At 40.1% G+C, this 27,825-nt stretch overlaps 3 protein-coding genes across 4 annotated transcripts in view; all 3 read left to right on the forward strand.

Annotated features, from left to right (window-relative positions):
* Nucleotides 1–27,825, forward strand: part of fam20cl (family with sequence similarity 20 member C, like) — a 38,124-nt gene that overhangs the window by 6,727 nt on the left and 3,572 nt on the right. The gene's annotated exons all lie outside the window — the stretch shown is intronic.
* LOC148421525 (dynein heavy chain domain-containing protein 1-like) lies at nt 8–13,676 on the forward strand. The gene is made up of 21 exons (XM_088419066.1): nt 8–324; nt 1,342–1,464; nt 1,543–1,746; nt 1,873–1,983; nt 2,476–2,632; nt 2,724–2,978; nt 3,652–3,792; nt 3,868–3,976; nt 4,752–4,969; nt 5,052–5,295; nt 5,494–5,651; nt 5,828–5,953; nt 6,044–6,320; nt 6,433–6,557; nt 7,159–7,357; nt 7,440–7,531; nt 7,617–7,785; nt 9,950–10,084; nt 11,363–11,662; nt 12,870–13,027; nt 13,566–13,676. The coding sequence occupies exons 1-21, from the start codon at nt 8–10 to the stop codon at nt 13,674–13,676; spliced, it is 3,729 nt and encodes a 1,242-aa protein (XP_088275192.1).
* Nucleotides 13,934–27,804, forward strand: LOC148421526 (dynein heavy chain domain-containing protein 1-like). Its single transcript, XM_088419067.1, has 18 exons — nt 13,934–14,262; nt 14,923–15,010; nt 16,704–16,815; nt 16,903–17,089; nt 17,333–17,435; nt 17,624–17,752; nt 17,847–18,038; nt 18,375–18,794; nt 19,628–20,051; nt 20,163–20,270; nt 20,647–20,823; nt 20,921–21,099; nt 22,100–23,083; nt 23,162–23,327; nt 24,525–24,605; nt 26,087–26,306; nt 26,564–26,710; nt 27,656–27,804. The coding sequence occupies exons 1-17, from the start codon at nt 13,934–13,936 to the stop codon at nt 26,598–26,600; spliced, it is 3,936 nt and encodes a 1,311-aa protein (XP_088275193.1). The 3' UTR covers nt 26,601–26,710; nt 27,656–27,804.

Below are 27,825 nucleotides of genomic sequence, written 5' to 3' on the forward strand. Positions count from 1 at the left end.
TCCCACTATGGAACCTCTGAAGCGATCAGACTGCGGGAAGCTGAATGCTAAGCCAAAGAAAAAGCAACCCTATGTGGTCGACAACAGTCAAGCCTTTTTGCCGCCAGTATGGCCTTTCCCGTATTCCCACTCCGCATCCTCACTGCGCAGGAGCCTTTTCGATCCGTCCGCCATCGTTGCTGTTACAGACTCTTCTGCCACTGCCGTTCCCGTGGCTCAAGTGAGATCAGTAAAATTCCCGAAAGAGTCAAAATGTAAGGAAAGACTTCTATCAGGAACATCGGCGTCATGGACTGACTATTCTGATGATGAAGAAGAAGAGAGGTATTAAAGCACATTTGACCTTTTATATATAATAACAACTCAAATGTCGTTTTTAATGTTTTATTAAGTGTGTCAGATGAATCCAGAGTCACAATTAGGGATTTACTCAGTCTTCCCGCCATCGTTCCGGGAGCCTTGTCTGAAAGTCCTTGTTCCACTGTACGAGTGCAAATACCTGATCCAAAATGGACAGAAAAAACTCCAACAAAGACCTCTGCAGCATCCTCTAACATTGCTGATGAAGCAGGACAGAGGTATAAGTAATATCCAGTCATATCCTTTATCCAAATATTTCCCAACCACTGCAGATGTATGCCGTGAGAAATCCATAAGTATGTCTGGGGAATACTTATTTATTTACTACAAATATTTGTTAAGTTTTACAGAGAAACGCGCATCAAGAATCAAACGAAGGGACTTTTTCAATTTTCCCGCCATTGGTCCGAGCAGTTTCCCTGGAAGTCCCCATCCTGCAGGATCATGGACAGCCCTTGCAGAGATAAAATGGACGGAAAAACAAAAACAGAAACCTTTGGTTTCATGCACAGACATCTCTGTCATCTCGACCGATGAAGGGGCAGCACAGAGGTACCTTGTGTATGATTTAGACTGCATTTTGCTCCATGATTGTTCTTCAAGGACAATTATTTAGCATTTTTTTCACAAATACAATAGCATACTTCACACTGGTGGGCATTTTACATTTTTTGCTGGTCTGACCTTTACGATCCCTTATGTTCGTGGATCAACATTCATTGTTTTTGGAAGTTTACCCAAATTGCAAGCGTTGTTCTAAATGTTATTTTTGTATTTATTTCTTTTGAATGCATGATTGTATTGTACTGCCTCCTGGTGGCCAAAGTTAGCACTCTCTAAGGAGCAGCACATTGAATGAAATGGCAGCATTAAATCATGGTGCACAAACTATTTGATTCATTACGTTTGGTGTAATTTTAAAATTACTTTATAAGTTGACTTTTATCCTTATTAGGAAAAAACACACTTTTTTTGCTGCAGGGTGGCACCTGTTGAAAAGGTTCCCATCACTGGCATGGAGATTGTTCAGTTGTTCTCGAAGAATAGAGATGTGGGAGAGCTACAGGTGTTTTACTTGAAGGAACAAGAGGAAAACTCCTACAGGTACCGTTTGCTTTTGTTCCATCAACTGGTAGGACACAACCATGCAGATTTAAATGTTTTCTATCTCTTCCACTCCAGACCTTATGACCTGCACGTGGTCCCACCGAAAGAGGCCGGTTCCGAGCACTACGTCTTCACCCCAAACACAGTGCTGCACGTCACAGAGAAAGGTTACGGAGGAGTGATTACTTTGGATGAGTGGCACAGGGAGGCGATGCTGTGGACAGCATTGCAGGGCATCCCCTTTTTTCGGGATTTCACTCTGCGAAATGCTGTCGATTTGTAAGTGCGCAGATTTTCTTTAAAGCAACGATCATGCTTTATTTGGTACGCTTGACTTTGATGTGTGTTATGCATAAATACTTTATATATTTGCCCAGTGTATGTTTTGTTTTTCTTTTGTACTAGGTGGTATAAAAATGTACGTGAGATAGTCTACAAGCGGAGATTTGAGGAAGTGCAGGCACTTCTGCTCACAAACATCCCCCAGTACAGAAATGGTCTCCTTCTTTTATCCAGGTCAGCATCCAAACTTGGATTTCGTGTTTTTGCGTGAGGTTACAAATAATGGCAGAGAAAATGTATCAAAGTTATTAAAGGCGTATAACGCTAACAAAACAACTAACACTAACATTGAAAAAAACATTTTGATGAGTGAATAGAATGAGAATGAAAATTCCTAAAACAAAATCAAATAAACTCAAACATTTTAGATACAGTATCTCTGGCACCAGGCAGAATCTTCTAATCTCCAAAATCATTACAGGAGACACCAGAAATGGCAAATTCATTCGACAATTAGCATTGCATTGTGAAAGTTATCAAGCGATTTTCTGTACTTTAGATTGGTCAGTAATTTGTAAGAATAACAACTACAAATGAGGACAGACCAACAGCATACAGCGTACTTACTTGTGTCCTATCTACCATGTTTTGGGGAAAGTGGAGTACCCAGAGAATACTGAATAATGAAATCACATGGACTACTACTAAGAATGCACTTCTCTACAGAAGGATAGAAGAACTGAAAGTGACACGCTTTCTACCTCTGGATGAGTCGAAAACATACACGCTGTCGGAATTCCAGAAAATTCTGGCAACATTTATGGAAAATTTTCTAAACAGTCTAAGGCAGCTGTCACAACTTCGCTTCAACATCCTTAACAAGGTAGTTTTTTTTCTTATTATTTTCAGTTTGTTTTAACAATTTCTTTCAATTTTTAATCAGAATTATTGGTGTGTGTAAATGTTCCCTCCAGGCCAAAGAAGAGAGTTACAAGGTCCTCAAGGAGCTTCAGGAGCACCTCGACTATGCCATCATGCCACATCATTGTTGCAAGCCCATGCACCTGCACCAGGCTCACCTAAATGAACTGCAGAGGGACATTGCGCACACCGAGAGCATCCTGCAGAAAATGGGAAACTTTGCCGCCCTCATCAATTACGTCATCATGCAGAGTCTTGCCACCGCCATCCAGCAAAATGTCACACTGTTCCTCAGCAACGTTTTGAAAGTAATAAAAAGCAGATCAAAAAAGCAGGTTTCTCTTACACACAGTATTTTTCATTGTCAAGTCTGTGACAAAAAGCAGAACAATGCATTAACACTCACATGAACATGAGCATCGAGCATTTTTGTCGTGCTACTGCTCAACGCAGGTAAAATCTTTCAATCTCACCAAGAAATTCACAGTGGGTGGCGCTCGCCTTCTGGGCCATTACCAGACATTTGGCTTTGATCCGTTTTGTATTACCAACAATCATTTTTTTGTTTTTAAAATATACCTTTTTTATAGCTCAGCAGTTAGCACATGGCGCTTCCGTATTTAGTGACATCATGACTTTGTGAGTTTTCAACTTCTTCTGTCATGTATTACATGGGTGCCAGCCATAACCCAAAACAAGACACCACAGCATCATTTTAATCTGTTTAGTTTTTTTTTTTTTGCTATTCACTATACTCCTTGAAAAGAAGTTGTACTAGCACATATTTTGATTGAGGCATTTTCCTTCCACTGGATATTTGTGTTTCATTGTGTTTGTTTACTTTTAGTCCATCTTATTTTGTTCCGTTGTGTTATTTACAAAATATGTATTTTATGAATGAATAGAAAAAAGCTCATTCATTTCATGCAATTAAGTGAAATTGTATTCAGTATGCTGGCTAAATCTTTTTGTTTTTGTCAGAGAGTGAATCCTCAAGATTGCTGTCTCTTCCAAACGGACCTGTGTCTTGCTACCGGTCAGCTGACTTTGAACCCACCTTTGCATCTCTTTCAAGAAACGGTCACTCAAGCGCTTCTTACTGCCGGTGACTCCATAAGCCAGGTGACTTTTATGCATCCAAAAATCTAAAGCTTGCCTAACAAGTTTATAATTTTCTTGTGGACTTCTCTCTGGTAGATGTGTGAGACTTGTGGATTGTTCCTAGAGGTCCGTAGCACCCAAGATTGCGATCACAAAACATCTGAACTCAACTGTAGTCCAAATGATCTCAACATAGATTCTCATGGTATGTTTTTCAGATTTAAATTTTCTTGCTGAGGAATGGCTCTTTTATACTCTTTAATAGATAACTACAGTTAAACTACCATATTTTCCGCACTATAAGGCGCACATAAAAGCCTTATTTTTTTTCTTTTAATAAAAAGCTGGTTGTGCGCCTTATAGTCAGGTGCACCTTATATATGGATCAATATTGAGATTGGGATTCGTAGATGGGAAATGAAGTGATTAAGTAAGCTTGTCCTGTTTATTTTGTGTGTTTACAGTTGAACAAGGGTGGTCATATAGACATTGAGTTATTATGCTATTGAGAGTTTGAGTATTACTATATTGTGATTGAAAAGGTTTTAAAATATGTCCTTAATTGAGGGTGCGCCTTATAATCAGGTGCGCCTTATATATGGAAAAAGTTTTAAAATATGTAATTAATTGAGGGTGCGCCTTATAATCCGGTGCACCTTATAGTGCGGAAAATACGGTGCTCTCCAAAAAGGTATTGGATTACAGAATGTTATATTTGTAGTGTATACAAAAAGTAAAAAAAAATGATGACAGCACATTGGTTGAGAATCGCTCATATGGAGCATTATTAACAGTCCTTAGTTTCTTGAAAAGCATTTGTAGGCTCTAAATTTAAAACAAACAAAAATGTACAAAGTACAAGGTGGCAACACAGCGCCTTTTTATTGCAACTTTTCAAAAAAATCCCCTTCAATAACCTCGTGCACATATGCTCACATATCCAAGATTCTTCAGTGTCCCATAATATGTTGCTTTCCTAGGTGAACAAAAGTGCAATGATGGAATACTTGGACTCACACATTATAGCTGTTGTCAATGGATCAGAGAAGAGTGCCCCCGTTGGAAGTTGATGATGACCGTGGAAGGCCACAGAATGCCTGCCTCATACTATCCTCTATCCAAAGAACAACTTAAGTGGTATATCACCATCAATGATGTAACAATACCTACCAACAACGAACAGTCTCAGATGATGCAGGCAAGCATTCTATTCCAAAAAAATACGTCCTCTATCTCAGTATCAACTTGCTGTTTATTTTTTGCCTCTGCTGTTTGTATAGGCAGCAGAGTCTGAGATCCAACAACTGTCACAATGTTACATGTGGGTGTTGGATGTTCATGTGTTCATCAGCCAATGGAGTACAGCATCTTTAGAAAACATGAAGGGTCAACCTGCTTTACTTTATCAGGAAGTATTCCAGAAGCTGCGCCAGTGGATTGAACAAATTCACGCCGCCCCCTCATTCATCTTGGCCTCCAACAAGCTCTTCATTATCCACTGCACCCACTTGAAGGAGTATCTAGGTATGCAAAAATGTAATGCAAATCTAATGCTTCTCCCAAACATAATGATCACTTGGATCCATTTTGTAAACGTTATGCTAGTAGACTTCAATTAATATTGATTAGCTAAGACACACGCAAACACTTGTAGAGCAGTCAGTAGTTGAAGAAAGGTTCCAACATAACTTTTTATTCCACTCTTTATTGTTGATTTTGCAGAGAAGCAATTGCGTTTGATTGAAAATGAAATACAGGAAGATTTAGTGAAGCAAGTGAAACTACTCTCAGAGAGCTTTTTGCGTGATTTGGAGGAAGCTCTCACGGCTCTCAGGATCGAACCCAAAGACTTGCATGACTTGCCAAATCATGTTCATGTGGTATGGATATCCTAATCACGCTCCTTTTTTTTTCTCGTATGCATCATTTTTCATTTCTGGAGGAATAGCAATTCACCCCGTTGCAATTACCAATATAAACATACATTAGTACGGTTTAATAATGAACGTTTTGTTTAAAAAAAGGATAAGTGTTTAACTACCAAATATCTCCTCAGGTGTGGAGGTCTATGAACATGTTGTCGGAAATGCAGAATCGCTTGGAGTACAATCACTCCCTTCAGGATTGTATTTGCATTAATTATCGAGAGATGAACATTCAGGAGCTGAGTTTGGAGAAAGAGGTCCAAAAATCAACACAATAATCATTTTTCCCATCTAATTTTTGCCCACGCTGTGCTTGGTTAATAATGTGTTTGTCCTCTTCTATTTAGATGTTAGATATGTGGGATTGTTATTATTCCCACTTAAAGCAAGCGGATAGCAACTTGCGTTCCCGCCTTCCCTCGTTGGCTACTGCACTGAGCACAATGTTCTCATGGATGGCGTCCGACTTCAGAAGTATAATCGCTCATGCTAATTCTGGGCAATATCTTGATCCAAAACAAAATGCTGAACAGTTGGTGTCTGAATTAAATTATATGAGCCAATGTGTGGAAACCACCACCTCCAATCTGGAGCAGCTGTCCAAGACCGGTGAAATATTCAAAGGTCAGTAAAACATCACTGTATAAGATCTCGTTGCCAAGATCCTATAAATTGTATATGCAAAATAGAACTGCTAAATGCAGAACACACTAAAACTGATGTTTTTTCTCATTAGAAAATCCAGTGGACTTGACTGATTTGAATGAAATTCCTAAGCTCCTTGCCCGTAGGGAGCTTTGGGAGGTCACAGCTCTTTGCAGACGATGTTTACAAGAATGGAACAAATTCCTGTTCACTGAGGTGAAATTTGAACCACCTGATACCTCAATTTATGTCCAAAAAAAATCTGTGATTTGCTTACAAATTGATGCCGAATTGCGGTGAGTTTGTTATATTGAGTACAGCATATAAACTAAATATAAATTTAGGTATGATGCAAATTAGCAAAAACAGGCAAAACAGGTATGAACAGCATAGAAAAACAGAAGTTTTTCGACATTTACTCCCACTTAATTTTGATGGACCTCACAGTAATCTGTATTCAGAAATAATTATCATCTGCACTCTACCTCCTCATGTTAGCAACACAAGTACAGAGAGTTGCAGTCATAAATAGTGGCAAAGCACCAGTTGATCTTAACAGTCCAAATAACTGTATGTTTTCCATCTGACTAGAAACTAATCAATCAAATGCTTTCAAAATATTTTGATGTATGAGTTTGCAATGTATCAACCAACAGTTGAGGAATACCAATAATCTTTTGGGCTTTATTCAGAGCAAAATGGATTGAATGCAAATTTACAAAAATTAGCATCAAGGGGTCAAACCTTGATTTTGTAGGTGTTGTAATTGAGTCTACCAAGTGAAGTTCACCTTGACATATTAACGTTCTTCTGCTAGCTTGCCATCTCACACGTCCAAGAGCAAATCATCCACTGGCAGCAGAAAGTTGCAAACATATCAAACATCATACCTGCTGGTGATGCAGTGCTTCAGGAGACTTCAGAAACCATCGCTGATTTAAGCTTTCGATTTGGAATCTTGGCCCGATTTCGGAGCCACACGATCAAACCAAGACACCGCATCACTTTTTTTAAAGGCCAGTACCTGAATTGCATTGTCGATGTGCTTTTAATACGAATGTAAATGAAAATCTAAAATTCATATATTCCACGTGACAGGCATTGGGTTATGGCATGCCTCTGATAAGAATGCAACTCTTGCGCAGCTTATTTTTCAACCATTTAATCTTCACCAAGAACTCATCAACAAGGTGGGAAAATCACAATAATCATCATCTTTGCTATGCAAATCTAAATTAGATTCTCAAGCTCACGGTAAGTCAATGATTGTTTCAGATATGTAGCGATGCGCAAAAGGAAAATTCCATGGAACTGACTTTTAAAAAAATTCAACACTCATGGACAAACCGTATTTTCCAGCTGCATAACTGTACAAGTCCTGGTTGTCATTTTGCTGAAGCACGGGTATTGACAAAGGCCTCGTGTCATGCCAACATTATCATTGGTAAGGCTGTTACATTAGTAACGCAGCACGTTAAGTAATCCGCATCACACGAACCTTCATCCATTTTTTGGATTGTTTATTTTACCTTCCCACAACCAGGCTTAGAATTTCTCTTCTCTGAGATAGAAAAAGATTTGATGACGATGACAAACATGCATAGGTCACGGCACAGTGTCGATTTTAGGTTACAAGTAGAAGAGTGGATGCACTTACTACAAGAGCTTGGTAAATATGTTTACTTCCTGGCTTCAGCCGTAGCAACAAATAAGAGTTAAACTTTAAAAGTAAACGTTGAAATAATGCTTTCCTTTCTGTCCATGTAGAGACATTGTTGCATTTGTTTGATATCTGTCAACAAAAATGGATCTTCTTGACCAACCTATTTCAAGAAAGAACTTTGGCTGTTCAACGATGGGATTTGGTACGTGCCAACATGATTATGAGATGAAACCTTTTTAGGGTGACCAGATTTTCAAATTCAAAAACTGCAAAATTAGAATTTGGGTGAAAATCAACACTTTAATAAATTCTCACCAGGAACTATTTACTACAAATTTTGATTTCTAATCTATTAACCAACAGTAATTTAATTGCGTTAGCTAATGCTGAAAAATTTGTATGTCTTGCTCCTGCACCATGTTCACATCCAACTTTTCTGATTTTGTTTTGTCACGTAAATTTGAAAATGTGTCTACAAATGCATTGTTGTTTGGTGGATTTAATGGGTATTTTAGTATTGTACATTACGTAATACAGTATATTAAAACTGTCCCTGGCAAAATCCACCAGGACTCAGGACAAAGGGTTCAAAACAGCGACCATCTGGTCACCCTAACTTTTATTCATGTTGCTGTCTGATCCCAAATAACTTCATAGAAAGAACTATATATCTTTTTCCAGTTGCCACAATTCCGATCAATTGATGAGCGTTTCAAGACCATGATGCATTCCAGCTCAGGTGACCCCAGTGTGTTGAATTTTGTTCGACCCAAAGCAGGCGATGAAAATCCCCGTGGCGCAAACCTTCGCCAAATTCTGCTGGACGATTTATCGACGTTGAACGCTATTACCAACCAGATGGCAAATCGTCACCATTCTCGCTGCAAATTGTTTCCAAGGCTATACTTCCTAAGTGACAGGGAAGTAGTGGAATTATTCTCTTTACAACCAACACCTACCTCTTTGTTACCCTTTATACGGAAATTCTTCAAAGGAGTACAATGGCTAGAAGTGGAAGAAACACCCGCATCACTCAATCTACAGGATCCACGTGACCCCCAGAGAAGAGTACTTGGAGTTTTTGGCAATCTCCAGGAGCACATTAGCTTTCTCTCTCCATTGGAACCAAATCACAATTTTTTGAATTGGCTGAGTATGTTTCAGGATCAACTCTATTTAACCATGGAACATCTCCTGAGCCAGTGTGTTGCTGAACGAAAAGAACTCGAACCTCTATATCAAGAGCCTTCGTATAACACTCGTGGATATGAATTGCCTGTGCTTGAATTGACATCTAAATATCCACTTCAGTGCCTTCTTGTTGCAGAGGAGACAACCTGGTGCAGTGTCCTTTATCAAGCTTTCCAGGGGTCAAGCACAGTTATGATAAATAGGATTAACACATTCAACAGAGCACAACTGAAAAACCTTTGCCGGTCCTTAAGGGATGCAGTTGCAAGGTCTAAAGGTGAACTCTCAAAATACACAATAACATGCTTGCGTGCTTTAGTACTCCTTCGAATGAAACATGCAGAGCAACTAGATCAACTCACGAAGGTGCAATGTCAGCCAGCATTATCTTTTGAGTGGCTGAGTTCCTTCAAGTATTGTCTGACCTCAGCAGATCAGAGCGTTAAAGAAACGGATGGTTCAAAATTCTATGTGGACATTTTGGGTCATAGGCTTCTATACGGTCATGAGTATTTTGGTCCAGAAGGCTGGGGAGTGGTGCATACTTCCTGCACTGACCGAGTGAAATTAGGAATTATCCTTGCCATGATGAGCTATCGCTCTGGATTTGTGAATGGACCTCAAACTTCAGGAAAGACGAATACCGTGGTCCATTTAGGAAAAGCATTGGGAAGACAAGTTGTGATGCTACACTGCTGCCCAAACATGCCATCTGATATCTTCCCAAGAATGTTCCTTGGTGCTCTTTCGACAGGAGCTTGGTTAGTGCTGGACTCTGTAGACTTGCTGCCTCAAGATGTCCAAGCATCACTGGCGCAACACCTCGAGGACATCTACCAGTCTTTTAGGCTGACAAGAAAAACCAAAGACCAGGAAAATGCTGCTTCAGGTGGCAAAACCACATTTATGTCAGAATTCTCTATGGTATTTTCAGGGATAAACATATCTGCTAGCCCCAATTATGGAAGCGTTCTCATTTCATCTAAAGGATGCCCTTCAGAGATTTCACAAAGTCTACGCTTTTCAACCAGACCGGTGGCTTTAACCCGTCCCGATTACAGGATCATCGTAGAGATATTGCTGACTTCCTTTGGTTTTAAAGAGGCAAAGTGTTTAAGCCAACGTTTAGTGTCCCTCATCAGCCTCTGTAAGGACGCTTTTTGTCTGCCTGCCTTTGTGATACAAAGCCAGAGTGGCCAACTTGTCATTTTGCAAAATATTACATCTGCCGCCAAATATCTATTAAAAGAAATTGTTCGGCATGAGAGATTTTCAGGTAAGGCTAGACGGTCTTTTGTAATAAAAGTGATTCTTAAATCTCCAGAAAATGAAAATGCTGACACTATTACTGAGGCTCAAGAACAAGCAATTTTCCCTGGACTGTTAGAGGAAATAGCAGTTGTCAAAGCAATTCATTCAGTGATATCGCCATTTCTGTGTGTGCCTAAAAAGGTCACGGAGTTCAACTCGATTTTCAACAACTTGTTTCCTATATCATGTGAGCTTCCCATTATTCAACTATATACAGAAGACGAACAAAACAAACAACTCCAAGAAGCAGTGTCGGAGGAATTAGACCAGCTCATGTTGCACTCTAACGCCGAAATGATTTGCCAGGTTCTTACACTTTACCAGACTTTAAGTTTCTCTCATGCAGTTATACTTCTCGGACCCACCGGGAGTGGAAAAACAACCTGTTACAATGCTCTTGCTGGGGGCCTCAGTCGGCTTGCAAACAAAACAGGCGGAAATGTATCTGATGAAAAAATGTTAAATCTGGAAACTTCTCAGCCCTCTCCTTTGGACTGGAGCTCTGTCAACACTGTGGTCTTATTTCCAAACGCTATGTCCTATGAGGAGTTGTTTGGTGGATTCTGTGATAAAACTGGTTGGCGAGATGGAGCTGTGACCAAGGCATTGAGAGAGTCAGAAAGACACAAGATTGTAAATTTTGAAATGTGCAATACAAAGACCAAGGTAGTGAAATGGCTGGTAATGGATGGAGAACCACTCGGAAAACCCTGCTGGCTAGATCATCTAACCACACTGACTGATCTTGAGAACCCATATTTAAGCATTCCATCTTGTGAAACAGTCACCCTATCCCAATCACACTTCAAGTTACTTGTTGAGACCACTGACTTAAGTGATGCAAGCCCCTCTGCAGTGACCCGCTGCAGCCTCATTTATTTCACTGGCGTAGATGTTTGGAACTCCGTGTGGAAGAGTGAAATGGATTCTCTCCATTATGGGTTTACTTTGGATCAAGACACCCTGGAAATGTGGAGCCAGCTCTCAGAAGATCTCTTCTCCAGCACTCTCAGTTTACTAAAGAAGAACAATATTTCAAATAAAGGTCCACCCGCAACCTATGGCCTGGCAGAAATCACATCCTTCATTCGAATACTGCATGCCTTAATACAGCATTTTACCAAGAAAGGAAACAATGAAGCCACAGATGCAAGAGGTATGATGACTTGCAATTTTAAAAAATATAGACTATTCTTAATGAGACATGTTTTCTAGACGTGTCACTTATTATTCCAACAGATATGCCTCCATGCAGTGTGTCTAATATAAATCAAGATCTTTTTGTGTTGGCTTATATTTGGGGATTCGGAGGGCACCTCCATCCTCGGTAAGTAATTTTGAAATTCGTATTATCTTACATTTGTGAACTATGCAAAAGTTATTTACAATCAATGGAGTCAAACTCATTGTTTGTCGAGGGTGTACATTGTAGGTAATCTCGACTCAACTTTGTCTAGGTTTATAAAAAATGGTTGTTAATTTGATAGGATTTGTTTTCAGTTTATCTGTACAATTCTTGCAATATCGCTTTGTTATTTCAGATGACAATTTGAAATTTGGGTATAGATTATAACAAGCATCATGTAAGTGGTCGTGATTGATTTGGGTTCACAGGCCACAAAAAAAAAAAATGTGCAGGGCCAGATCTGGCCGCCAGGTTTCGAGTTTGGCACCTGGGACATACAGTATAGACCGAATACATGTCACTTTATTATTCACATTTTTATCATAATTTTTCCCTCTTGCTTCCACAGACTTTGGCCAAAATTTGACAATGTTGCCCGTCAAGTACTGTTGGATAGTCGATCTAAAATTGTGGTTCCACATGAAGGAACTGTGTTTGAGTTCTTCTCTAATATTGACAATAAAATCTATGCTAACAACACATTATTGACAAAGTACATCACTCCCAAGGTTTGTTGTCTTTTTTTATTGATAAGCAATACTATCCAATTCACATCATAACTAAAATATTACTGTCTCTACACAGTACTGGAAATATACCTGTCTGCTCAGTGTCATGTTGGAGGCAATCCAACCTTTGCTGCTTGCAGGAGAGCCCGGTTCAGGAAAATCCACCATTTGTAACACCCTGTTGTGTTTTGATAAGCCTCACATTAAAATCCCAGCTAGTTCTATACGTGGTCCCAGAGACCTGCGCCATTTACTGTGTGGAATTAGCTACCAGAAGAGTTGTCAAAAAAACAAAGGTGTGATGAGCAAACAGCCAGGCCTAATGCTTTATGTGGATGACTTGCATGAGACACCATGTGGTGAGTAAGGAACATGATAATACAAACTAAAATGAGTTTTACAGGATGATACTGTTTATCTTATCCGTTTGAAAATTCTCATTTGAACAGATGGGACTGGGAAGACCTCAAAAATCTTAGAGACTCTACGGCAAAGTATTTCAAAAGGAGGGGTTCTTGCATTGGATTCTGACCACTTCAAGGTGATCAATCCTGGAACCATCGCCTACATGGCTACCTGTTGTGTCTTTGAACTGGACAATCCCCACGTTAGTGTTATATCTTCCAGGCTATCACGTCTATTTTCCGTCTTTGTACTTCCAAGCTTAACCGCAGACTTATTATTTTCTATTTATTCGCCGCAACTTAAACTATGGCTCAGGGATGTGCCATTTGTCCCAAGCGTGGTGGACATGGTAGGTTGTATCATCAATGCGACAGAGAATTTGTATGAAGATATTTGCAGTCATTTCCAGCCCACTAAACAAAGGCCCCATTTTTTATTTTCTCACCATGACCTCAAGAAGGTGTTTCAGGGGGTGTCCTTATGGCAGCCTTTCCTTCCAAAAGCAGAGTTACATGACCCAAAGTCAAAACCTGAATGTTCCACGGTCCCTCAAGAGGCTTTAGTCATGAAGCTCAAGATTGTGCATCTCTGGATACATGAATGCTTGCATAGTTTTGGTGATCGGATGCGCTCAGAAGATGAAATTATTCAACTTCAATCACTCATTATCCAGACCGCAACAGCACAATTTAGAGTGCAACTGACCGATGAATCCAACCTCAAAGCCCTCTTTCCTCCAGCCTCCGCTAGTCTCGTTGCACAATTATACCCTGCAAACACCTGTATTCCTACAAGTCCAGTGCAAGAACTCAAATCAGCTTCAGTTCCAGAATCGACCACCCCAAGACTAGAAACAAAGATCCTTCACCTTACATATGGCCCAGAGATTGTTCGACACCATTTCCCCATATTCAAATGTAGCTCTTATCAACCACAACATCTCATTGTGATGATCCAACACCTGTTGGAACACATTGACATGAAAGACAATGCAAAACAAGATGACGATGGCCGTTTTGCATTCAAATACACCGCGCACAGACAAAGGATGTGTCAGATGTTGCATATTTTCAGGGCTTTGCTAATACCTGCCGGTCATGGATTGCTAATGGCCTCAGGTAGTGGCACAGGACGTAAAACCACCGTACGTTTAGCAGCCTACATCTCAGGCTCACATCTGATGGAGGTACACGCCGGTAACGAAAGTGAACTGCATACAATTTTAAAACGAGCCGGGAATCATACTCGAGTTCACAAAATGAATAGCATTGTACTGGTTCATGAGAATGTAAGTTGTTCTGTCAGAGAAGAGCTATTGGTGGCTCTCAGCTCCTACCCGGGGCTCTACACAGACCAGGAACTGGCCAGGATTGTTTCAAGGGTGACAGCAGTGTATAGAACAGAGAGATTCCTCTTGGACAGCTGGATTTTTGACAAGTAAGGAAAACGTATTCAATCACCATCTCAGCTCATATTTACTTAGTTTTTGGGCTATAAATTGTGCCGGAGTACAACGTCCTAATGCCACTGAGATTCGAATATTTGTGAGTGTTGACAAAGGTAGAGAATGTTTGTTCACGGCAGGAATGTGTCTGGCTTGACAATAGAGTTCAGAATCACCCCAAATTTCTGTTTACCTGATCATATTATGAACAGTGAACGTGTTCCAGATGAATTTGGAAACTTCTACTCTTACCTGTGGAAAATAATGTAAAAAAAAAAAAGTTATTACACCTTTTGACATGTAAATAGTAAGACCTTGTTGTAGCTGATGCTGCATGCAAAAGGTATAAAACATTAGTGACCATCACTACAACTTCTTCATCTTCCAAATATTTTGATGCATTACCGCTTCGATAGAAGTTTCAAATCCGTGTTGCTGCGATCAACATGGCTAAGGAATAGGGATTATAGGTGTGAGTCAGAGCTCTAAATTCAATGTTGCCTCCAAGTATAAGTCACACAACGAGCCAATTTATAGTCCCAAAAATATGGTACTTCTATATCTCCTCTTTGACCTCTGGTTTTATTTTAGTGACCGACAATAAATGCATGTATATACTTTTTTTTTTTACTTTTTTTGTTTTTTAATCATAGATGCATGTGCCAAAACCTCAGAGATGTGCATGTGTTCATTTTAATGCCTGCCGTCAGATCAGCCAGCAGTGAAAACTATGAATACAAGGTATTTGGACTGCGTACACTTGTCATTGAATGGTTTTAGGTCAATATTTAACACAGTATACTTACAGATATGCGCATAAGATGTATTGCGATTTGCTTGTGTAAGGGTTTCTTTGGACCTTTGCCGAGATCTTTTAGCTTTAATGCTCACTCTGCTCATAGTAACTACCGGAAGAATGCATGATCTCTGTTGAACTATTTACTTTATGCCAGAAAGTTGGCGTACACAGAAGGTCTGCAGGGCGTCTTACTTTACCTTGGCCGACGCTACCTATAATCTATGGACTATTGTGACCTTAACCTGTTCCAACTACCATAATTCCCCATATACTGCATTATGCAGCCCCTTGTATTATGTGCACCCCAAATTTCCCATTTAAAAAATGCTTGTGCACATGCATAATGCACATCAAGACTTTTAATTCAACTTGACTCTGAAGTCCCCTGTTTGGTTGTACGGTAACGTAAACAGAGTTTGTACAGCTTTCTCAAAGTCAAAATTTGCATTTCTGTATAGGTATACTTCCGTCGTAAGCCTTTGACACAACTTTTTGGTGCGTTTAACCATGTTCCAATGTTGATTTTTCACCCTAAGCACTCCCAAAGATGTATTTTCCTTCATTGATGCATTTCTAAGCAACTTGCTTACTCTGCGCTCACACTGCCCCCACCCATGCAGATCAAAACGGCTAGAAATTCTCTTATGGCGACAGGAGCAATTCCCCACACGACCTGTGCAAGACTAAATACACACCGACCTCATCCACAACTTTGAGTTTCGTTTTGGTTCCGGAGCTGAGGAGGCCAAATTTTGCACTAAGTCCACAGCCCTTTTGCATCAAATACAAAGCAATGTTTCATCTATTAGCTACAACGTTTTACTGTAGAAAATGCTAAAGTGTCCAAAATGTGTGTTTGGTAGCATACAGCAGGATAATTAGCGGCAGTAGTAAATAATTTCCTCACAGGCGCAACTATTGTTAGGAGTTCTAGCTTCCCACTGGGACTATGTTAATAGGAGCAACGCATGTTAGTGAGAGCAGTTTACAATAGCCGTTTTGCATAACAATGTTAGTAAAACGCCTGTATGGCCCCGTGATTCACGCTGTAGAAGTAGTCTTAATCAGCCGTCGGCCTCGTGAGGACGAGCAGTCATGATGATGGATGGATGCATTTTGCATGACTCGCCATCATTGAGCTGCAAGGGGGCGCTGCAGCTAACGAGACCAAACAAGCCGTTTTACTTCCTAGTTGAAAAGATGGGTAACATAAAACTCATATCAAGTAAGATATCATAATGCTAATGTGTCGAATGTAATTCATATGCACATATTGTGGAGTATTTAAGTATTTAATTGTCTTGTTACTGCCCCTTTAATTAAAAAAATGCACTTAATACATGGGAAAAATGGTAGGTTTTGTGTGACAGGGTGCAGATACGTATATAGGATGCACCCTTGATTTATGGAATATTTTTCAATGAAAAAATGTGCACTAAGAGGAAATTCGGTTGATTACGTGTGCCGATGCAGACCAAGAAAAGATCAGAGCGACATGACGGCCAAACACAAGTCACCTATCTAATCATATGTGCCAAAGAGGCCTAATCTGACATTTGCACTACAGCTTGACATATTATGGGTTCTTATTATATTTGCCTAATGGTATTTACAGTTCAGCCTTTTGTCATCTAGGCACATATGACCAAGGCTCTGGAACTCTGTTGTGTGGAGATGTACCAGCCTTGGTTCAATCAGTCTTTGGCAGAGGTTGCTGCTCACTACTTGAAAAGCATTTATCAAAACCGTAAGTTTGACTGCAAATAATAATTCTATTTCTATTGTATTTAATGCTGATGATGGCAAAGTAACTGTAATTTCCCCTTGAATTCAGTGAAAATAAAAGGCTCACATGTTGGCTGTGCCATGGCAATGGCAGGAATCCACCAGTCTGCATATCAGTACGCTTCTGTCCTTCTAATGGCACAGCCTTTCAGCCCTTACACATATATGGCATTCATTTGCCACTTTAGTTACCTCTACAAAGTACTGCTCGGTGAATTGGAGAGCCGATCCAAAAGGTAGTCATTTTCCACATTTTACTCTTAAGAAATATTTGGTGTTTGTGTTGAGCTATCTTAATATTGAAATGATTATGAACTCAGCATTGATGATATTACGTAGCTCAGTAACTGCTATTGACAGCTGTAGACAACAAAAATCCCTTTTTATCGAGCTGGCATTGAATGAATTAAGATTGTTTTTACGTGTTTTCTGAGCTGTGAAATAAGCACTGATCTATGATGGAAATGTTATTCTTGTAGGCTTAATGCTTGTCTGTATAATTTGGATGCCCTGGACAACATTGCCATGATGTACAACGAAGAGCTACGTCGAATGCAGGCAATAGTTGCTGAGATACAACAGGTAGAATAAACGGTCTAATAATAACTACTTACATTAGATCAGCTCAGTGCAAAAGCAAAATGTGCATTTTAAATACTAATCTCCAATGTTTGTTTTTAGTACTATAACTCAACAGTTAGTTTTTGTTGTCATGGCAATTTTTCATATACAATACTGAATTATATCCACCTTCTTCCATCTTGATTCAGCGTGTGGATGAGCTTCAAAGAGCCATAGATGACCAAAATCATTTGCTTCACAAAGCTGAAATGAAGTGTGCTAAACAGGAGAGAAAAATACAAACCCTGGAGGATAGGATCGCTGAATCTGAGGAGGAGGTGAACACATGAAACATCTGTTTCCAAGATCTCACTGATGAAAGGTTCATGAATGAATTTGGAAAACATGACCTTTTTCAATTATTCTTCTCAGCTGAGACCTTATTTCCAGGCAGCACTCGACGTGCTCCATGATCTCGACCCGTTAGACCTCGAGGAGGTGCGCCACTACATAGATCCTCCCGATGGAGTGGTGGTCGTCATGAATGCCATTCTTTTGCTCTTTGATCGGCCATTTGGCTGGGAGAATGCAAAAACATTCTTCATACAGTCCAACGTTTATAAGGTATATTTTCAAAACATTCTCCACTAAAAGAGTTTGCCACACATGATGAAGAATTTATTACGTTTTCAAACGATACTTCACTGGTATCTCCGAGATTGCGCGTATATGTTGCAACCCATCTGCCTTCTTAACTTTACTGGCATTAAAACTAAAACAATAGCTTGGAATTTTATATGTTAAATGATCAGTTTAATTCAAGCATCAATCCAGTCCGAGATCTGAGCTCAAATGCTTAAAATTGCATTTGACTTCAAAGGCATCACTGTATTACAATTACAGGTGCTCTTTATTTATTCTTTATCAACACTTGCCACTGTTTTTATTTTTTAAACCCAGCTCCTGGTATCATTTGACTTCTACAGCATGACGGATGTACAAACGCTATTACTTGCCGAGTTAATTAAACACCCCATGTTTGTGCCGGAGACCATCCGCGAGGTGAGCAATGCCTGCGAGACTCTATGCCGCTGGATCCTTGCTGTCAACAACGTCGGCACGATGATGTACCAACTGATGGTCAGGAAGCAGCTGGACTTAATGCTTCTAAGGGCACAAGAGCAACTTCAGCAGATCAAAGACTACATGGCGGAAATAAAGCGTTGCCTCCAAGAGCTTGATGTTCAGCTGCAGCCTGTGCAGAAATTGCTGGATGAGCAACTGGTGCTACTACGCCAAGCTGAGTCCCTGGCGAGAACCGCTGCCAATGCTGCGGAATTGTTGTTGAAACATGCAAGAGTGTGGAGAGCTGAAGCTCAGGTAACGCTGAACATATACCAATACAACTTCTTAGGAGAGGTGGGCATTCTAACGGCACTGACAGACTACCCGTTAATGTAGTTGCATTTGATTTCAGTACCAATGCTTTAAGACTGGCTATTTAGAAGCAATACTGTAACGCAAAGACGGTTGTGTTGTTTTTCTCTTTGTTATTAAAAGGAAATAATGAATCCAGCACGAGGTGGTAGCGCGAGGTCTCGGTCTGCCGTGAGGTTGCGTGAAACTTGCATGTGACACTGACATTGGTGTCTTCAAAGCGCTTTTCTCTGACTTTCCTAAAGACTAATTATCTAGACGGATTTTGTTATAATATGACTAATATGTTAAAGAAAAATAGATCATTTCTTAAGATGAAAAAATAGTCTGTCTGCAGTAAGCAATAATAAAATATAAGTTCGCAGTTTTGAAATTTAGAGGGGCCAGCCTTGACTTTTCTTGTATATTTTATGTAAAAGTGTGTGTGTGTGTGTGCGTGTGTGTGTGTGTGTGAGAGAGATTTTCCATTTTTTTTGGTGTGTGTAAACTGGTCCACATGCTTGAGAAACGGCTGTAAAACAAAAATGACAGAATTGACAGATTGAGGATTGCCGGTTAGCTTGGCTTGAAAAAATGACGGACTGACTATGATCGACGTGCTCCCTCGGTAACGATTGACTAATGATGGGCAGGCTTTTTTTTTGCCCACCTCTGCATCTCGAGGTCACTACTAATGGAATTGGACCGGCCGCACGGGAGTTCTCTCAAAATTCCCAATTGCTACCATACCCCTAATTTGGGTCCAAATGTTATCACTTTTTTATTTCTTCCATCAGGAAATGCAGTTGCAGAGACAACGCTTACCAGGAGACACCATGATCCTGGCTGGCATCATTTCATATTTTGGCCCCTTTGCAGCTGACGTACGCAGCGAATTGCTCAGCAAGTGGAGGGCGTTGTGCCAGACAGGAAGTATCGACCCTAATCCCAAAGACCCCAGAAGTTCCCTTTTCATCTCCACCGACCCGGCTCCTCCTCAGCCAAACTCAAGTTTTCCGGTCGCTCTTTCCGAGACGCTCCAGCCTCTTCTGTGTTGGGCGTTGGGTGTGAAAGATTGGCCGACGCATGAAACGGCGACCGCAAGATTAGTGGTGAAGCTCCTGCTCTGGGGCTGTAGGAGGAGTTGGGTTAAATACTGGCCTCTCTTGGCTGACACTCAGCATCATCTGGAGATCAACACTAAAAACGGGGTCATTACAGGTTTGTGTTATTTAAGACCCGGTTGGTACCCTTTTCACGTGGGTCGTTTATGCCCATTCAAGACTATTCTAAATGGGATTGAACAACAATACATTTTTGTTTGTTCTCCAGGTGAAATAGGAAATGATGTCACTCTTGGGAAAGAATTTGAGTGTGACATTGTGGTATGTGCAGATGATCCAAAATTAATGTGCCAATTGAAGCTGGCTGCTGAAAAAGGTAACTGAAAATGTTAATTGGAAACAGTAGAAGCTGTGAACTGGAAAGCCTATCAAGTTTTACAGTTGGGAATTTGAACAAATTTGTCAAACTTTGATCATGCACAACATCGGGAATAGAGTTTATGAAATATGTAAGTTCTGAGCATGTCTCTGTCCTGGTTGTGCAGTAATATACGCTATAGTAATTAGGGCAAATTTAGTTTTATACATAAACAAAAGCATTGTGGCATATGTAACACAAGGTAAAAAAAAAAAAAAAAGATAAATCAAATATGTAGAACATATTCATTCATTCATTCATTATTGAACCCCTTTTGTGAAATAAACGAATGAACTTTTCTGACAGGCACCCGTATATCCATTTTGTATCGCAGGCTTAAAAGTCCTTGTTACTCACATAGAGCGAGTATCAGTCAGTCCACAGTTTCTGGCTGTTTTGTCCCGACCCGCCGCGAGTTGCCCCCCAGGGTGGAAGCAGCCTACCCAGCAGACCCACCCTGACTTCTGCCTCCTGCTCAGCACCCACTATCCTGCCCGGCTCCTCAGTCGAGGTAGGAAGCAGCGACTGGAGGTTCACTTTCAGTAAAACATGGATTTTCTAATACACCCCCTTCAAGTGAAGCCTAATTGTGCTTTCTTCCTGCTCAGCCATCCATCCATCCATGTTGGCTCAGGTGGATGTGATTGACCTCTCGCCAAGCTCGGATCAGGTCCAGGAGCTCATGCTGACACAGCTACTGCAGTCGGACTGCCAAGTGCTGCTGATTCAACACCTGCGGATGCAGAATGACAAGCAGCAGCTGCAGAGGAAGCTGGCCATGGAGGAGGTGAGTCAGGCAGGCCTTTACCATACAACAGTATTCTTCTCCTCACTTGGAGTCATTGATGACTTCATTAAGATATTGGCATCGCTCACATTTGGACCCTTTGTTATTGTCACTGGCTTTTGGCAGCAATTTGCTGAATCAATTTTAGAGTGAGCTCATAATGCAGTTATGTAGACTCAGATAAAAACATTGACAATTTTAGTGTTCGCAGTTTTTTTGGTTAAGCTTGGCAGCCCCTCAAAAACAAGCAAACTAACAAAATACATTCTCCAAAGTAATAATTTTCTTTAAAACTATTGAATATCATGCATAATTCCAGTGTCAACTGACTCTGGGTATTTTGGCCCTTATAATTGTAAGCATTTATTAAAAAAAAATCATATTTCATCAAATGTATTACTTTTTAAAATTGTAAATAATGAATGAAATTGTAAAAAAAAATCATTGTATTGTATACATTAAAGAAGATTTGTTTTGTTAACTCATTGCTCATTTAATGAAGTATATCAATTACCAATAATGCACATTGCAAGTGGAAATAAATCATTTTATTTTCAAAATTAAACTTGACTTACTTTTTGGAACTTAGACATAAAAAAAGGCAGTGCATATTTAAAGCCTCCAGCACCCTTATTCAAAAGATTTTGAAGTCGAAACTAAAATAAGTCATTTCCGAACTTTCTTTCACAATGTGACCTAATGTGACCTATGTATGACAAAAGACTAAAATCTTTCTAAGAGAAATAAACAATTTAATAAACAACTAAAATAATATGGTTGCACAAATGTGCACATCCTCTTACAAGTGGGCCTGTGACTGTGTTGCGAATTAAAAAAATCGCATTCAAACTCATATAATAGAATAATCCAAAATAGTTTCCCTTATCCCGACCAAAAAGACAAAAACATCCAAGAAAACACCTAACCTTAACAAACAAGTCTTCCATAGTCATTTTTGCATATTTAACTGACAATACTATGTTGTTTTTTTTTTCCCTAGGACTCTGTGATGGACGTCATTCTACAGTCTGACACCACACGAATGCAATCGCCTGAGTTCTTCACCCAAGTGGCCGAGATCCAAGAATCAATGTCTTATGCGCAGACTGAGTTGGAGCTGGTTTATGACAGGCAGGAATTCAACGGGCCCATGCTGGCTGCTCCCCAGCACTTAATAAAGCTGGCTTGGCTTTTCTACAAAGCTTTGCAGGAGGTATCCCGCCTCTCCCCAGCCTATTATTTTCCTTTATCCCGCTTCATGGACGTGATGCAGGAGGCGTTCACAGAACAGATTAGTAGGCTTGTGTCATACGGTACCGGGACGGTCATAGGGGGAGTAATTCCAGATATACGGAACAAGATGGTGGCAAAATTGATGTCCAATTACAGGCCATGTCTATTCAAGGGCCACAATGCGGTTTACAACATGCTGGTGACTTTGGCTGTCATGGAGACCAAACAAATCTGCTCTCCACCGGAGAGGACAGCCTTCCTCATGGGATTCAAAGATATTCTTTTTCCTCCAGATCAATATTCCTCGAAGGATAATGGGGCATCCCCTCAGGTTCACTCGGACCTCCTCTGTTTAGAGAAGATTCCAGAATTTACAGGGCTGACTGCCTCTCTGGCCTCTTCACAAAAAGAGTGGCAAGAGTACCTGCGTTTACCGTCTTCTGTCATAGCCGGGGCGGTTCCCGGATCTTACTCCCATCTGTCCTTGATGCAGCGGGTTCTTCTCTCAAAGATCCTGCGCCCACATTCCACGCAACAGCTAGCCGAGGCCATGGCAGCCTCTCAGTTCTACTTACCTCGCCACACATCAGGGCCTCACTGCGGGAACCCAGGGCCACTTTACAGATTTCTCGCGGAGCACAAGGGACCTATCATCGTAACGTGGCCTCGTCCATCCAAAGATAAGTGGACGAGCATTCAGCCTCTCCATTTAGTGCACTTCTTGGCCTCCAAGGCTGCAGATACAAATGAGGTAAGAATAACTGCTCTAACTGGTAATATACCGTTGATTTTTTTTCCCCACAGATTAATGTAATAATTTGCGCTGCAGGTGAAAGTCATTTCCGTCGGAGAACTCTGTGACAGTGACTTCTTCTTACCTCTGGAAAAAGCAGTTAGAGACGGTCACTGGTTGGTTTTTAATAATTGCCACCTCCTGGAGCTTTGGGATGCTAAACTAGTGACACGTTTCAATGAACTGTTTTCCCCTTTTGGAGGTAAGTCTGTCTTGTGTGGCAACGGTTTAAACAAAACCAAGATTTTTTATATTTTTTTAAATCTAAGCCAGCTGTGTCCTTAACTACACCCACGGCCAGTTGTGACCAATCATTCGTTTTTAAGCGGCCCATGGCAGATACTAAAAATGACATCTGCTACTAATAAATATCTTATGTTTTAGACCTTTTCTAAAGATGCATTTTTAGAAAATGTCTTTATAAAAGGTCTAAAACATTTAGACCTAAGACGCAAATGACCTACTTACTACTGAACTAGTAACATTTCTCCAAATTATTGTGGTTAATAAAGCATATAACACTATTTTAAACTAGAGAAAATGCACCCTAATCTTTCTGCTTTGTCTCAAAGTCCAAATTGTAAAGATATCACATGAATGATTCTCGAGTGAATGCTTTGAAATATTTGTTTTTGGTTGTTAATGCAAAGTTCAGTTCAGTGCAGGACCATGTCAGGACCTCACATTTTCTGGTGGGCTACAGGGTCCTCACAACCGCAAAATCTTGTCAAATCCTAAACTATTTAAAACTACATAAAAGGGTGTTCAGAAAACACTAGTATATATAAAAACATTCAATTGTTTGATTAACACATTTTGTCATGCTTGGTAAGTCATGGTGAAAAATAAATGGCAAAAAGTGGCACTTGCCTTCTTGGAATTTTCTGTGTGTAGTCCTCAGAGGAAAATGTTTGGACACCCCTGATCTAAATTGGTCACCAAATAGTCGCTATACACTTTGTTGTTCAATTTCATTTTTCAGTATCATTCAGACCGATGTGAGATGATTTGGTGTTGACAGCACCTGCTTTAACACTATTAACAACTCAATTCTACTGAAGAAACTACAGTGCATCAAGGACATCACGTTAAAAAAAAAACATAAAAAAAATCCTACCTTCTATCTTTCTCCCAGACGGTTGAAATCAATAATCATTATTCCTATGTCTTAGAGTTATTCTCTGGTGTTTCACAGGGCTCCCTACTTGGTCCATTTCTGTTCTGCTTGTAATGATCTCCGTTTTGTGTTTGAGTCATGTGACTTCTAATTTGACAACTTAATTGCCAAATTCTTATGGCCTCAAATCTGTCTGAATAATACTTTATAGAAAATAAAAAAAAGAAGTTTATGCTGACTTTTAACACACCAGTTTAACTGTGCCTTTTAATTTCCCCACAGCAACAACACACATAAACATTCCTCACCCAAACTTCCGACTGTGGTTTCTAACTGAAGAACCTGCTCAGTCCTCCCTACCTGGTAGGTTTTTCAGTTTATAACTTCTATCCCCAATCCCCTTTTTCTCCTCAGTTTGTATCCAGCAGCAATGCAAACTTCAGATTCCAAGTGTCATTTCTGATGTTTTCCCATTAGAGCAGGGATGAGCGTGGGAAAGTACCCAATTTCATATCTTTTTTACATCTTTGGAAACATGATGTGCCGTTGTGGCCTGTAAGACTAGTGTGTTGAAGCTTCATGTAATAAATACTTTGAGACAAGATCAGATCTTAAGGGGTGTTTATATCTTTGAATAGAATGACTTTCTTGTTAATACAGTCGAACCTCTACATAGTGAACTTCAAGGGTCCGAGGAGAGAAGTTCACTATGAAGAGAGATTCACTTTATAGAGGTTTTCCTAAAATGTTCAGAATTCATTGATGAAATATGTGAATAATTTTTTAATAAATATGTAAATAATTTTATATACGTTTTTTTAAAAATAAATATGTAAATAAATGTACATTAAACAACTTAAGTTGTTTGAACACTAAAATCTAATGCGGTAAAACTAATGTAAAAACATTTTACATTGAACAAATATCTTTATTATTATTCCACAAGTCGCATTATCTCTTCTCTCTTCTTCAGAATGCCACATATCGCAGCAGGCGAAGCATCGTACTCCTTTGCAATGGCATTCTGCTTCACTCCACTCGCACACTTCCGAATTATGTCGCACTTCTCCTCCGACGACAAAGGCTTTCGCTTCCGACTTATAGATCTAGCATCCATACTTTTCACGGCAGATTCCGACATCTTAGAATTTTCGGAGGGATGACCAGCGGAGAAACGCGTGCGCAGTGGACGGCGTACGAAGTGAAAATGCAAGAGAAAGTCGCGGCGCGCGAGAGCGGCTAGGCAGGGAGGAAATCCCGACAGTGCGCCCAATTTTACAACTTCACAATTTTCGATAAGTTCAGATATTCACAATATAGAGGTAGATGCTGTCAAGGGACTGACTAATAGCATCACTATGAAGAGATTATTCACTATGTGGAGTTTCACTATGAGGAGGTTTTACATACACGTCAAATATAGCTGTTTTGCAAGGGACCGTAAAGATTCGTTCACTATGAAGAGAGATTCACTTTGTAGAGGTTCACTATATAGAGGTTCGACTGTATAAGCTACAGAGTTTCAAAATTTCAACTGCTGGTGTGCCTTGGGATTTTTCCAAAGAGTTGAAAAGTAGAAAACACTATTTTAGGCCTTGTTCACAGAGCAATCTGAAGTGACCCATTTCTTTTTTTTTTTTTTGCTCCTATGTGACCTTTATGAATGACACGAATCAGATTTCTTTTTCAAATGTGACCCAGGCCACTCGGGGATATAGTCCTAATCAGAATTGCGCATTAAGCCCTGCTGTGTGAACTTAGCCTTATTCGTCCTGTTGGCACATTTAAAACAACACTTGCTATATTGTAATAACAATTATGGTCCTGATGTCATTTGAATCCAGCATCAGTGCGAATGCATGGCCTACCTCTGGTTTGTGACTGCTCCTGGAACCTGAAGGAAGAGTTGAGCTGCTCCTTGCAGTATATATCATCCATTAATCAGCATCATTCAGGAAGCGTGGCCGATAACGCGGAGCTCCTTCTGCGCTGCGTGATATTCCATTCTGTGTTGCTTCAGAGAGAGGCTTACAAATACTTGGGCCAGGCCAGAATTTACAGCTGGTGAGAGCTCAAAATGTGTTGTGACTAACTTTCTTATAATTATATTCGATTTGTCATTGTAAAATATCTTCAAATTAATGTTTTTTTTTCACTTATCAAGGAGCCAATCAGATCTTTTAGCTTTGGTGGATGCGCTAATTTCTTCTGCCAGTCTGTGCCATGAAAAGACAAAAGCTTTGCAATACATTGCAGGTAATGTAACATAGGCTTTTGGATTTATATATTTGTATTTATTTTTGTCATTTTCAATCTTCTAGTCAACCTTGTGCATGGCGGCCATGCTCTGGAGTCTGAGGATTCAGAGGTGGTGCAAAACACCGCGGAAACCAGCTTCAGCACAGCGCCACCTGTGGCCAGTGGACCACACATGCTTGCCAATGTCAACGTCAATGCCCAACACGGCGGTATGACATTTGCATTTAATCTTGCATGCAAACCCTAACCCAGAAATTTCCTCTATGTGGTCCCTGAGTTAAAATGAGTTTGACATCCTCGGTGTCGCTCTTCAAGGCAGTATGCATTGAAAATATTTTTCTTTCTCACTAGTCCACATTCTTCCCGACTCTTTGAAAAAGAACATTTGTATTACGTGCTTTAAAACGTACCGCATTCTCCCCACTATAAGGCGCACCAGATTATAAGGCGCACCCTCAATTAATGACATATTTTAAAATTTGTTCCATATATAAGGCGCACTGGATTATAAGGCGCAACCTCAATTAAGGACATACAGTATTTTAAAACTTTTTCATTCACAATATAGTAATACTCAAAGTAACAATAATAACTCAAATAATAACTCTAAATGCTCAATAGAAGAATAACTCAATGTCAATATGAGCAACCTTGTTCAACTGTAAACACACAAAAGAAACAGGTAAAGCTTACTTTATCAGTTCATTCCCCATCTACTAATCCCAATCTCAATATTGATCCACATATAAGGCGCACCTGATTATAAAGCGCACCTGATTATAAGGCGCACCATCAGCTTTTTAAAATAATTAAGGCTTTTAGGTGCGCCAATTATGTTTTGCAAAGCACCCCTAGGAAAGGGACCCCCCCCCCCCCACACACACACACACACACACACACACTTTCTGCACCAACTATGAATAAGCTTAATATCCCCAAAATTTTATAGGTTTAACTAAAACTGTATCCTTCATAACATACCAAAAGAAAAACTGTGAACTATTTTTTTACAGCACTTTAACAGATTACAGGTTAGTCCAAAACAAAAAAAAAACAAGTGCATCAAAGTGGCAAACACATGGCAAACAAAAAACCTTTTCGCTGTTTGAGAAGGACTGCCTTAGAATAAAAGTATTTTTGTTTGCTGCCCTCAGATTTTGCCAACCTCCGACAAACGTTGGATCGACAGCTGCTGCACGTCAGGGCCATCAGCGAGCCTCTTCTGCTGGGTTTCAGTGCCGACGTGGAAGCTGAACTAGCGAAAATCAACAGTGACAATCTAAACAAGATGCTCCAGGTCTCCCAAACTCCCCCAAGGCTTGCC

The sequence above is a fragment of the Hippichthys cyanospilos genome, chromosome 7 (assembly GCF_059441005.1).
Source record: "Hippichthys cyanospilos isolate Australia breed blue-spotted pipefish chromosome 7, RoL_Hcya_1.0, whole genome shotgun sequence".
Taxonomy (NCBI): Eukaryota; Metazoa; Chordata; class Actinopteri; order Syngnathiformes; family Syngnathidae; genus Hippichthys; species Hippichthys cyanospilos.

What these genes read in the sequence shown, in the direction of transcription:
- LOC148421525 (XM_088419066.1), top strand. Translation starts at nt 8, where the DNA reads ATGGAACCTCTGAAGCGATCAGACTGCGGGAAGCTGAATGCTAAGCCA. An exon ending in CCACTTGAAGGAGTATCTAG is followed by an intron (nt 5,296 to 5,493) that starts GTATGCAAAAAT and finishes TTGATTTTGCAG; the next exon opens with AGAAGCAATTGCGTTTGATT. An exon ending in TCATGCCAACATTATCATTG is followed by an intron (nt 7,786 to 9,949) that starts GTAAGGCTGTTA and finishes CTCTTTCGACAG; the next exon opens with GAGCTTGGTTAGTGCTGGAC.
- LOC148421526 (XM_088419067.1), top strand. Translation starts at nt 13,934, where the DNA reads ATGGCCTCAGGTAGTGGCACAGGACGTAAAACCACCGTACGTTTAGCA. An exon ending in TACAGTCCAACGTTTATAAG is followed by an intron (nt 18,039 to 18,374) that starts GTATATTTTCAA and finishes TTTTAAACCCAG; the next exon opens with CTCCTGGTATCATTTGACTT. An exon ending in ACTGTTTTCCCCTTTTGGAG is followed by an intron (nt 23,328 to 24,524) that starts GTAAGTCTGTCT and finishes ATTTCCCCACAG; the next exon opens with CAACAACACACATAAACATT.